Below are 12735 nucleotides of genomic sequence, written 5' to 3'. Positions count from 1 at the left end.
CCGTTATCCGTTTAGTCTGTGAAATGTCATAGTAACGTCTTCAAAACATATTTGTCGGGCATTTTCTATGATGACAAATTATCACATTTGAGACTCTGTAACCAGAAAATAAGCAGTTTATGTATTCTTTCGGTCGTAAAGAATACATAAACTCTGTTTAGTCTATAAAAGTGTACAAACATCTGGATGGTTCCTGACCTGAGTGAATCTGTTGAGGAAGGACTTTGGCAGTCCTTTACGCCCGCCGCCTTGAGTGAAGGGGTTCTGGCAGCCGAAGATCTTGGTCTTCTCCTGCTGGACCTGGAAGCTCATCCCCAGTTCGGGGATGTAGATCTCTGCTCGGTGATCAAAGCAGGCGTTCAGACCCTCCAGCACCGACTGAGAGGCCAGGTTGAGCTGTCAGCACGAGGGACAAGTCAGGTCAGTTTATCATGTCACATTATGCCAACGCCACTGGATTGCAATTCATTTCCTGAAGGTTTGTAGAAAAAAAAGAGAGACAAAAAGGGTGCTCCCTACCTCGTCCAGGACAACCCAGTGGCCGGCCTTCAAGGCGGCCAACAGGGGGCCATCGCGCCATGCAAACTCTCCTCCCTTTCCTCCCTCCACAGGCAGATCTGTTCCAAACAAATCGGTAACGTCCTGCCAGAAAGCACGACATCGTCAGCATCAGAGGAGGGTTTACAATTCATTCAGGAGCGTCGTTGAAATGAAGGCTCACCGTTTGCTCCGACAGGTTGATTCTTACGAGATGGTTCCCAGAAGCTTTTGCCAGCGCCGCCACCAGACTGGTCTTCCCCACGCCAGGCGAGCCCTCCAGGAGCACAGGCCGCTGCAGCTTCAGAGTCCGGAGAAGCCTCTGGGCATTGACTGCCGTCGTTCCCGCGGCGATGGCGTAGTCCGACAGGTCACGGCTCTCAGTCTGAGGCCCTGGGTGGACAAGAAGAGAAACGGGACTGTATGTTAACATCACTAAAGAAGTATGTAATAACCAGCGCTTGATTTTCAAGTATAGTCAGAGTAGGACATTAGGATTTGATCTGGATCACAACAAGTGTTGTTGTCCCAAAATGTGCAGTTTGGAGTATTGGTACCATGAAAAAGAACAATAATAAAAAATGGTAAACAATGTTTGTCAATCAGGTCCCAAAGAAATAAAAAAGGTGAATTGTTTTCGTGAAATTGCAAAAAATATCATATAGGCAGAAGTAGGCGGGGCCTACACCAGATGATGCAGCTCCACGTTAGGAACGCGTAGTGAACGTGGAGTTGGTACCTAAAGCAATGTAGAAGGGGTCAATGCCGAAGAAGTCTTCGCCCCACTGAGGTTCCCGCGGCAGGCTGCTGTCGTAGACTCTCAGGGCGTCCAGCATCTCCTGGTCCAGCTTCGTCATCTTGCTCAGCCGCTGTTGCAGGTAGCCCAGACACAGCCGGCGAGCCAGGAGAGCGTTGTCTGCACTGGACACCGTGGTACCTGCAAAAGAAAGAAACAGTCTCAGAACACCTTCTCTGGGAGACAAATTCACATTACTGCTAAAAAGAAAACAAATAAGCCGCCAGCTCACCGGAGCCGATGCCGTCTATGTAGACCAGACACGCGGCGTGGATGAAGGCGGTGACGGTGTCCAGCCTGAGGTCCCACTCTGCCTCCTCTTCATCTTCCAGGGCGCCCATGGTCATGAAGCCGTCCTCGTCCCGTTCGCACACGGCGTTCAGGAAGTTGACCCAGGACAGGATGTCCCGGACGCTCAGGATGCAGCGGCGGCCGAAGTCCTGCTGGGTCAGCCACTCGATGAAGTCCAGCATCAGCTCGGCGACGTCGCCGCCTGCCGATGAGACCGAAGGAACCACATCAACAACACCTTCTACGTTGGGTTATTGCATTGTGCGTTTTCACGTATGTTTTTATAGAGAACGTTTTTATAAACTGTAAACTTTATAAACTTCACAGAAGCAACACAACGTGTCATCATGTAGTTAACGAGCCATCTTCACTCCCACTGCTTCATGTTAAAAGGTTGAACCCTCCATTTCAGGAGATACATTAAAAAATGTGTTTCATGCATGTGTTATTGAAGACCTACACAGATGTTAAATACTATATAATGAGACCAAATAAATACCAAATTGTTTTTTTTAAACACGGGAAAACCTGATAATAGCTTCATGAAAAGTATTTCAAACAAAAAACATTTTGATAAAAATCTGATTTAATTACTGTTTTAATTTATATTATGTGCCATTTGACACGACAGACTTTAAAAATATCAATATAGCGATTATGTCATAATAATAATGATGTAAAAGATACCAGAGGTGTTTTTTTGGAGAAAACTAAAATTGTATGACACAAAAACATTATTGTGAACGGATCGATAAGTGATCATGAACGGAAGTGTTTCCTCGCCGTTCTCCGAGCCCGTTTACCGTCGAGCGAGAGGCCTGAGCGCAGGTTGTGTTGGATGATCTGAACCAGGTCACCGCGGCTGTTGCTCTGAGGACACCAGATCTCCGTGAAGCGGTTCCTGAGGGCGGGAGAGAGCTGTCCAAGAGACGGACCGTCACAAAAGTCAGACTTTCTCACACACAAAAAACAAAGCTAGATCATTCAGTCAAACTGAGGAGAATCTATAAACCGAGTGCAAATACTTTGTTACTGTACTTTTCAGATATCTGCTTTACTTTACTTGAGTATTCATTTTTTTACTTTTGCTCTATATATTTTAAAACAATGCAATACATCTCAAGTTCTGACTTAAATCTACCTCCTTTTTGCCAAAGTCTCCTCCGGGATTCATGGTGGCAACCAGACGGAAGCCTGCCGCTGCTCTGATCAGCTCCACGTCGTCGTTGTCCCCGCTGCCCTTCTCCGCCAGCACCAGCGACTTCTCCGTCTCCAGAACACTGACAGGACAACACAACACGCCGTCTGTTATTCACCCGTACGTGGTTGTTGTTCATGTTGGAGTGTGCAGATCCATTGTGAGTGAGTGGCTGTGCCGTCTTTGTATGAGTGCGTTCACCTGTTGAGTCTCTCCAGCACCGAGTCGTCTGCCAGGGAGATCTCATCCATGAGAAACACTCCTCCCTCCTTCAAGGCCAGCACCAAGGGGCCGTCATGCCACTGAAACAGCCTGCTTTCCTCGCCAGTATTCTACACACAGGAAGGACACGATTGGAACTCCGTAATACAATACAGAATTAAAGCATGTGATCAAAGTGTTTGAGCCGCTACAACGAGCCATCGCATTGTTGAGTATTTTAGTGTGTTGTGTCTCAGAGACGAGTTCAAGTTACAGCCAAATGAATGAATCATCAACAGATCTTAATCAGAGTTTTATAGATGGAGGATTACACAGTCAGAAGTATTGTTCCTGGGGAGAAAACATTTCTGTGATTTATTTTTGATTATTTATTCATTTAGTTTTTATTGATAATATGCCAGTATTTGAGTGTCTAACTGTTAACGTAAGAATTATGTCCAAAGAGCAACTTTTGAATGTTAGAATGTAAAAAAATAAATGAAAAAAAGTTTATTTTCTGCATTCTTTGTTTTCCCTAACGACCAAACCATGAATTTTATGTACCGTTACACGACTACTAGTTTTATTTCTCCGAACATCTGATGAGTCAAAAATGTAAGAGGGAATGAAAATGAATGATACTGCTAATTTTCTATTAACGTACGTTTCAGGAATATAAGTTGGCAAATGTCATCTGTGATTTCGTTATACATCCTGCTCATTCCGAGGGAGCAAACTTCTCGTACCTGCTGCGCGTGTCTGACGGGTCGCAGGCCTCCCAGGAAGTCAGACGTCTCCATGTGTAGGTGACAGTTGACGGCGAAAAACTTCTGTCCAGCCAAAGCAGCAAACAGCTGGCAGATTGTGGTCTTTCCACATCTGGTGAGGGAACAGGAAAAAGAAGTGATTAAATAACAGCACAGGCACATCAACATTCATTCAGCCTCTATTTCAATCTGGAGGAGTCATTGAGGGCATGCCTTTATGTCCAACGATGTTGAGAGGAGCCCGGACTATATAACAGCAGATATATGGAGGCATGCGGTGGTCGATTTGTGCAGATATGAAACCATTTTTGAAGAATCTAATCCAATAAGTGCTGCTAGAATGAGGACTGGTGTCATGACATCTTTTGGCCAGCAGAGTGCACTGCCACTTACAATAGCCGCACACCCTGGTATCCGTTACTTCCCACCCTGAGGGCTTGCTGCCAGCGTGACTATTAATCCCCACGTCTACATTGCTCTCATCTTCTTAAAAGACAGACTGAATGGGGCCTGGCAGGTTTGAATCTCACCCAGTGTCTCCTACGAGCAGGACGGACTCGCCGAACCGGAGCGCCCGTCCGACCAGCACGGCTAGTCTTCTCATGCCGTACGTCCACACCACATGGCGAAACTCCTCCGGGACTCCAGCGATGCTGTCGATGAAGGGACCTGCCAATCAGAGCGTCGCGTCAACATGATACGCAGTTCACCAGACGGGTTCGATGGATTGATTCAACTTCCTTTTCACCATGAAATTAACCTTTAAAATAGTTTAAAAGCAACCTAAAAGACGTATGGAGGTTAATAGACACTTTTCTTGTGAAAAGTAGAGTCACACAATCAGTTATTTGTGAGAGGAAGACTGTGTTGTTTCTTTTTTTATAAGTTGCATAGTCTCACATCAAAGCGTAGAGCAAAAGACATCCACATGCTGTTCTAAATAAAGGATGTATTGATTCTACGATGTATCGCGTGGTCATCGCCATGTTTCATCTGAATAGCTTGGAGATCATCTAATCCTCTTCCTCAATATAAAAAGAGATAGAGTTTTCACTTCACTCCCTGGAGCTCCAGTCCACTTACTGAACTGGCTGGTGACCTGATTCTGAGAGAACAGGTTTTCAGGGTTCACCGTCCTCTTGAAGTGCTTCTCCAGGATGGACAGGATGGTGGCCTCTTCCTCCGGCTTCCTCACGCGTCCTGCCAGCAGCATGTACCCTGGAGGAGACGACAACTTTATCAGAGGCTTCAACCAAACACAGCCGTCGGTTGGTGACATGATGGACACGTCTGACAAGCCTCACCGTCGTCAGCCAGATGCTGCAGCCAGTCCCGAGAGGCGTCCGTCTGCTCCTCTAGCCTGTAGCGATCCGCCCAGCGGAACAGATCTCTGAGGGTGATGAAGCCGTGTTTCCCCGCAAACACAGAAGATCCCCGACGGAAAGACTGATGGCGGGAAAACGCATTTCATACGCGAGGTTAGATTTACATAAAACAGGTAGATAATACTAAGAGATACGCACAGTCTGTGTGGATGGTTACCTGAAGTTCTTGCATGACCTTGACCAGCTTGCTGCAGTAGGACGGAGGCAGGCTGCACCTCTGGTGGAGGATGGTCTCCAGCTCTTCGCTGGGCAGCTCATCAAAGTGCAGCTCCACAAAGCGGTTCCTGAAAGCCCTGGAGAGCACCTGGAGATCAGAGCGTCAAGACGATCCAACGTTAGTAAGCTTATCTTATCATATTCAGTGCAAAACAACACTTCCATAACTAATACATAAAAAAAAAAAAAAAGTGTGTCCCCCTGAATGCTCAATTTCAAATAATGTTTTTGCACACTTGTCTTAAAAGTGGTGCATCAAGGTAGAAGAGATGAGCCACCAAGACATTAGGGTTCATCCTCTGGGGACCATGAACACCCATATGAATTTTCCTGTCAATCTTGCCAGATGTTATCGAGTGTGAACCGAAATGTTTGACCCATCCAACCTCACTGCAGCCGTGCCATCGGACAAATCCCTCTCTGAAAGAATGCTATACCTTTCGACCGCCGTAGAGACCAGGGGGATTCTGGGTAGCAAACAGCAGGAATCTGGGATGAGCCTTGATGACTTCCTGTGTCTCGGCCACAAAGAGCTCCCTGTTGTCGTCGAGGAGCCTGTTGAGAGCCTCCAGGACGTCGGTGGGGGCGAGGTTCAGCTCATCCAGGATGATCCAGTAGCCTTTCCTCATGGCGTCGATCAGAACGCCTGAAGCAGATAGACAAGCAAGGAGCATTAGTCTGGGAGGGTCTAATGGTGGACAGGTCCTCTAGAATGGTCAAAAGGCTGATTTCTGAGGTTAGAAATATACAAGTAGAAATAAAAAAAGGATCCGTACCCTCTTTGAACACCAGCTTGCCCTTGTCGTCTGACGAGTAGCAGCCTATGTACTCCTGGATGTCGGTGTGCTCGTGGTTGTTGATTCTCACGCACTGGTTCCCCGTGGCTGCAGCCAGCCAGCGGATCAGGCTGGTCTTCCCCACGGACGTCTCTCCCTGGATCAGCACCGGGTGAGACCTGCGAGGAGAGAGCGTGATGATGTCGACTATATTATTATATTAAATCCTCGTATTGGCAATGAAATCAAGTAATTCAGCTTCAACTGAAGAGAAGATTGCTTTCAAGGATATTTCTTCAGCGTTGTAGTGTTGCAGAATCCAAAATGCATACATTCCTAATTAACTACTATTTTGTAAACTTAAGTGCTCTATAGTACACACTACTGGCCAAACGTGGATGGTATGTCAACAGATCTTTACTGACTACTTTGCGTGATCTTTGCTTCCATTTAAGGGAAATCTTAGTGATATTTGGCACCATATTTCATTTGCTGTGGAAGAAGTCGACTGGTTTGCACAGAGCTGCGACCTCGACCCACCAAACACCTCTGGGCTAAACTGGAACACAGACTGTGTTGGACTAAAAACTCCAAACCAATATTTAGTTAGGGGTTCAGAAGGTCGGCTGTCCTCAACACAAGCCAAACAGGAACATAAAAGCTAATCGTTTCCTGCCCAGCAGGACACTGACAGCAGGGGTATTCAGCCCGACCACATTTTTGGCCTGATGCATTCTCTCCTAAAGGGCCAGAATTAGCTCTGCCAAAATGAGCGTCTGGACATTTATTGATGAGCCAATTGATTCGGGGATAATCATAGGCAGGGGGTGAGGCTGGGCAACGGTTTTCCTACCCTGCAGATACCACTCTGGCGAGGTCACGTAGGTTGAGTTTGACCGAGGCGGTGAGGATGTAACTGGGGTCCAGAGCCGGCTCCATCTCCCCCTGGGACACCCAGTAGCCTTCTGTGTCCACACAGGGCCGGCCTGAGGGTGCCGGGATGGCCTGCAAGAAACAAAAGGCTTCTTCAGCTGGCGGTCATTAAGGGTGACATTTACTATTTACTAGCACTGAATTTCTGCTGCTGTGACTTAAAAAAACATATTAGATAAACCTTAAATATTGTTTTTTAGTCAAGTCAAGTACATTTTATTCATATAAAAATTGCTAAATTGTCAAAACATCCATTCTTATAGTTATCACTAAAAGCTTTTGATAGGCTTTACCACATAGTTATTTATTAAAGACTATTTATTTATTGGAGATAAGGAAGATCAGGGCTCCACCTCTGCAACCTGAGACAGATCTCTCCACCCAATCAGGAGGCAGTTACCACAACCTACCTGCTGTTATTCACTAAATACTAGACAGAAGTTAGATATTTTATTTTTTAAGTAAAACTCCTCACTTGTTTGAGACACTTGGTGTTCCCCATCAGGATGTGCTGACACACCAGTTTCTGGACCAGAGGGTGGGAACTTCTGTCCAGCTGAGTCAGGAAGCTCAGACAGAAACCCTGCAACCATGAATCAGGGACACTTTGAAGACATGCAGGTGACTGGGATGGAGACAGCCAGCTCCAAAACACTGAGACCATCGATATCAATCAATATCACTGGCAGTAAATCAGACATCGTGTTTATTCTTGGCCTCCTACCTCGTAGAGCGAGCGCTGCACGCTGCTGCAGGGGTTTACCGCCACGTACTTCAGTGCCCGGCAGAGAGTACGCAGACTGTAGTGGGGCCTGTGGCCGGTCCCATCCACCAGATGAGAGTTGGCCTCCTTCCGCACTGCAAGGTAAAAACTGGACACAAACGCAATTAAGGAGTAAATCAGCTTGAGGGTTTGTAGGATTCAGAAAAAAGCAAAAGAGTGATGAAGGATGAGGTTTAGGTCTGAGCAGGGTTGTTAAGATGAGGTCTGCCACTTGTTATTTTTGTTAAGTTTCCCCAAAAAACCTGCACCCTCGGCCCCTGATAGAGTAACCATAAAGAAAATGAGAACCTGTTTTATTTATATCCTTATTACAAAGAGACTTGTGCTCCCTTAACTCAATGATTCACTTCTGGTAAAATAAATAAAAATACAGATTAAGTGTGGTTTTAAACCACAAACACATGCAGAATAGCTTCTCCCCAGCTTCATATGGCCCCAACAAGCTGTACAAATGAGGTGGATTTTTCAAAAATCGCTTTGCAAAATGAAATGTTCTCCTAAAACGCTGTCTTGCAAAGACCTTTGGAGCCACAGTTGCTTTCAGCACCGTTTAAAACAGCATTAACATCATTCTACCTGCTAGAAGAGTCTGTAAAAACTCACTTTATGATCCCGCCGATGCTGCTCCTGTGTGGATTCAAGCACTTGAGGTAGTCTGAAACCAGAATCCGCAGGTCTCCCTCGTTCTCCAGCTCCTCCACATACAGCTCAGTGAACCTGGGAGACAGAAACACGCGCCGTCATGTCTCTGATAAGATCGACTGTGACAGCAATGGTGAACACCGCTCGAATGATATCCCACGAGAAGCTTATTATTTGAACCATTTCAGAAATTCATCATGGATTAACCTACTGGGATATTTATTTCTCCATTTACAGGTGCGGCAGGTAACTTAACAATAACTATCATGTTAAAACTGTAGGGTTTTGTTGTTGGCTACTGCATCGCGCCCTAAAAAGGGTTCTCCCTTCACCTCGGCATACTCTCACCTGTTCCTGAGGCCCAGGGGCAGGTTTCTCTTCCCCACATCAGTAGCTGGGTTCATGCAGGCAAACAGCCGGAAGTCGGGGTGGCGGACCAGCGGTTCTGTGATCAAGAACACAAAACGGTAAAAATGTATGCGATCCGCGACATTCTGAAGGTTTGCACAGGTGGATCTGATCCTGTATCATCCGTATCAATGATCAGAGTTCTGTTCAGTGCAGTCCTCACCAGTGTCTCCGCGGTCCAGCAGCACCAGAGATCCGGCGCTGCCCTCCAGAAGTCCACTCAAACACTCCAGGGTCTCGGCTGCTGCCAGGTTGATCTCGTCCAGCAGGATCCAGTTGCCCTTCTTTACTGCCTGAGCCAACGTTCCCTACGGAGGAACAACGAAGGTCAGAGCTGCTCCACCAAGACGATACAACCCTGTACCTTTACTTTTCGGGCTTCCGCCTTCATTTGACAGTTGACATTGCTGGGGACAGGACGACGTCGGATTGTATCTTGGATCGCAATAAAAAAAACTCACAATAAGTTGATCGTGGTGAATTTGGATAATCATAAATATCATCAGGAGTGATTTGAAAAAGCTGTCTAGCTTACTATCACGGTAAAGAAGTGAAGAAAAAAAAACACAGCACACAAAAATCTTTAGCAGACGGCTGTCGGGACGCCTCCAACCTATCCCTTTAGGATCTTTACCTCCACAAAGGCGAAGACCATGGCCGCCTCACAGATTCGGATCTGCTGCTGGGTCTGGTTCAGCTTGGCAGCCAACGCCTCCCACTGCTCCTGCAGCAGCGCCGCTGCACAAACACACACGCAATAGAGAGTCTTTTATTGTGCTACAGAAGCCAATGTACTAACTGTTATCCCTGTCTGTTCTTTCTAGTACGCTACCATTTGATTTCTCCTGCAGCTCCTTAGTGAGAGCAGACTTGCAGACGTGGTCCATGAGTTTGAGCAGGTCCTGCCAGCGCTTCCCCCTGAAGCAGGTCTGCACGTGACCCAGGAAGGTCAGGTTCTGCTTCCTCGAGTACGACTGGGAGAACAGGTCCTCAAAGGCTTCCCGCAGAGGGAGCAGGATCTGTTTGTGATCTACTGGCTTGTACCTGAGTTAGAAAGCAGATAACATCAAACTTTATCTTGCTTAAAAAAAAAAAACGCCAGCAGACGCAGGTCTAGTATTCTGTGATTCAGTGAATGCTGGATTTGGGCCTGGTTGCAGCAAATCTGTTGTTTTTTTGTCTGTGATGGAGACTTTTCTGTTACTGTTATTTCAAGTTTATGTGTCACTCACCCTCCGAGCAGGTCGGCCGTGTCGCTCTGCTGGTTCATGTTCACAACCCGCAACCTGTGTCCTGCAATGAACACATAACAGGGAATATATTATATATCAGCCAATCTTGCAAGAAGCGGAAAACTGGCTGGACCTTGCCGAGCCACAGCCGAGCCGGACTCCTGAGCTCACCTGTGACTCTGGCCAGGTGTTGCACGGTGGAAGTCTTTCCAGTTCCCGTCTCTCCCACCAGGAGGACAGGCTCGCCTTTTGCCACGCACACGGCCAGCTGTTCCAGCAGCACAGCAGAGGGACGAGTAGCAGCAAACGTCTGGTTGTCTCTGTTCATGGCAACAAGGGACACAGGTGATGATTTCACAATCAGGGCTATGCTTTGTGTGATGGTGTCGGTCTGGCCTCTCACCCATAAAATACTTGAACAAGATGGAAGGCTCAAATACTTTTTCTAAATCCTATAAAATTATGATCAATAATACTTGAATATACATTTGCGTGATAAGAACTACCTGAAATAACAGAACCGCTATCATTGACGGGGCGGTGGTAATGACCAGCCAGCCAACGCCAGGCAACGCCTCATTCAGAAGCTGTATTTTCTTTTTTCAAAAATTGGATAATAAATCACTTTATTAGATGGAGTAATAATCTATATCTTATCATTACACGCTCAATTGCTTTTAATGTGGTCTTTTTTAACAGAATTGCATTGCTAGGCAACAGCTTGGGTCAATGCGTACATCCTATCTGCTTATGTCATTCACGTACAGTACACTGCCACGGGAAAACATTCATCATGTCTCCAACTTTATTCCATTTAAATGCCCTAAATGTAAATGAAATAAAGTTGGAGACGTGAGAAATGTTTGCGTTTCCAACTGTGAAATAATAAATGTCTATAAAGTCACACTTCCTTTGTTGACAGTCTGACACCCGTCCGTATCGGCTTTGGGAAAGACGCCTGATGGCCGAGCCATTAGATGGACGCGTTTTCCATAATCAATTCGATGTTTATTCAATTTACCAGCGGGCGGACTCTTTGGCTCGATCAGTAGGCGAATGTTGCAGCCTAGCTGTTGCATATATGGTGTAAACGGAGGTGAAAGGGGGCGGAGCTCAGGATGTCCCACTTACACACTCAGCTGCACCGCTTCGGTCTGCTTGCGAAGCAGAGTCACTCGACCCACCGTGGCCTCCAGCTCGGTCAGCGAGATGCCCGGCTGATACATGTGGCAGAAGTGCTGGGCCTGGAATTCAAACGAGTTTTTAGACGATGTAATTATTAAAAAAAAAAAAGGAGGAAGACAGCAATTCGGAAATTACAAGTTACAAAGGATCTATTTCTTATACCACTTATATACCAAAACTTTTAGTGGTCACCTTCTCTTTGGAGATGTTGAGCTTGCTGCCGATGACCTCGGCCATTCTCAGTCGACTTTCAGGACCAGACAGCATGGCTGTGAAGCAGTCAAGAGCCTGACAAAGAGAGGCATTGGTCAATAAAGACAATACACCCTCATTCACCACCAGTGCAGAAAACACCACTAAATGCTCTTCTCTTGCAGCTGTGTGGGAAAGATAATTCATGTCATGTATTACGAACCCACTCACCTCTTGGAAGACATGTTGTGCTGTGGCTGATGAGGTGTGGTCAAAGTTGACACTGATCCGCTCGCACCATTTCAGCAGGTCCCTGTGGAGTCACAATGAAGATCAATGCGATGATGTCTTTTTTTCCCAGAACATTTGGATGACGAAGAGATGCTACAATCTCACAATGACGTGAGAGGCTACAATCCCTGAATTTGTGATTCAATATCAGATTTCGAAGACTCGTTCAAACGCGGCCGGATTCGGAGGATCCAACTGATGGATCCTTCATGGCCCAACTCGTCCCAAGATTCAGAGCGTGCCGGTGAGGATTGGATTTGAATCAACATGGCATCTGCTAGCGGATAGCATATCCTCCATCACACTATGTGATCTGTGGCTCCATCTTAATCATATAACCTCTTCTATGCTCGTTCTGGTAGCTGGTTGCTAGGCGACCGTCACATTTCAGGGACCGCTAGGTTGACCCTTCGTTGTCTACGTCGGCCAGGTCCTTTTGACCCACTACTGAATTGGGAAGTTAATTATTTTTGCCACAATGATTCACATACAGACAGATTGACTGAAAACAACACCAGCACGGCCCGGCCGGCAACAAAACATAACCCCAAACGAGACCAGCGCATACAAGCCATGCAGGCCGAGCTATAAGTTAATTACATTGATCCATGAAAAGCATATGTGCTATTGAAGTAAAGGGCATGGAAACCACACACACACAGACACACACACATTGATTTTAAGGCTAACTCTTCACCAATACACACGTCCCATGGAAAGCATATGGGAACATCAAAAAGCACCCGGGGAGAAGAGCAGTGTTCCTGCATGGTGCTGCCATCATGACTGATAAGTGAAAAAATACACTTTTATTTCTGGTGTATTTCTGCAAGGAGGCCTCATGATTTCTGAATTTTCTGAATCTTTTTAAAATATGATTATTTTGCATTAAAAATGATGT

General features: G+C 46.3%; 1 protein-coding gene across 2 annotated transcripts in view; it reads right to left on the bottom strand.

Annotated features, from left to right (window-relative positions):
• Positions 1-12735, bottom strand: part of mdn1 (midasin AAA ATPase 1) — a 50811-nt gene that overhangs the window by 29748 nt on the left and 8328 nt on the right. For both annotated transcript variants that reach the window (XM_084029901.1, XM_084029902.1), the window contains exons 11-38: positions 11775-11856; positions 11544-11639; positions 11298-11410; positions 10338-10486; positions 10167-10227; positions 9767-9978; positions 9569-9672; positions 9098-9242; positions 8875-8971; positions 8488-8601; positions 7825-7972; positions 7576-7683; positions 7021-7172; positions 6168-6346; positions 5829-6037; positions 5333-5479; positions 5095-5236; positions 4874-5008; positions 4321-4459; positions 3770-3902; positions 3024-3154; positions 2766-2904; positions 2428-2542; positions 1566-1826; positions 1277-1474; positions 722-930; positions 520-642; positions 199-396 (exon numbers count right to left, since the gene is read on the bottom strand). In XM_084029901.1, the coding sequence (XP_083886027.1) occupies positions 199-396; positions 520-642; positions 722-930; positions 1277-1474; positions 1566-1826; positions 2428-2542; positions 2766-2904; positions 3024-3154; positions 3770-3902; positions 4321-4459; positions 4874-5008; positions 5095-5236; positions 5333-5479; positions 5829-6037; positions 6168-6346; positions 7021-7172; positions 7576-7683; positions 7825-7972; positions 8488-8601; positions 8875-8971; positions 9098-9242; positions 9569-9672; positions 9767-9978; positions 10167-10227; positions 10338-10486; positions 11298-11410; positions 11544-11639; positions 11775-11856 (4039 nt within the window). The remainder of the gene's footprint in view (positions 1-198; positions 397-519; positions 643-721; positions 931-1276; positions 1475-1565; positions 1827-2427; positions 2543-2765; positions 2905-3023; positions 3155-3769; positions 3903-4320; positions 4460-4873; positions 5009-5094; positions 5237-5332; positions 5480-5828; positions 6038-6167; positions 6347-7020; positions 7173-7575; positions 7684-7824; positions 7973-8487; positions 8602-8874; positions 8972-9097; positions 9243-9568; positions 9673-9766; positions 9979-10166; positions 10228-10337; positions 10487-11297; positions 11411-11543; positions 11640-11774; positions 11857-12735) is intronic.

Source organism: Eutrigla gurnardus, assembly GCF_963514095.1.
Source record: "Eutrigla gurnardus genome assembly, chromosome: 16".
In the NCBI taxonomy this organism is placed as follows: domain Eukaryota; kingdom Metazoa; phylum Chordata; class Actinopteri; order Perciformes; family Triglidae; genus Eutrigla; species Eutrigla gurnardus.
The sequence above is the reverse complement of the archived record's forward strand: the minus strand, read 5'-3'. Positions and strand labels throughout refer to the sequence as shown.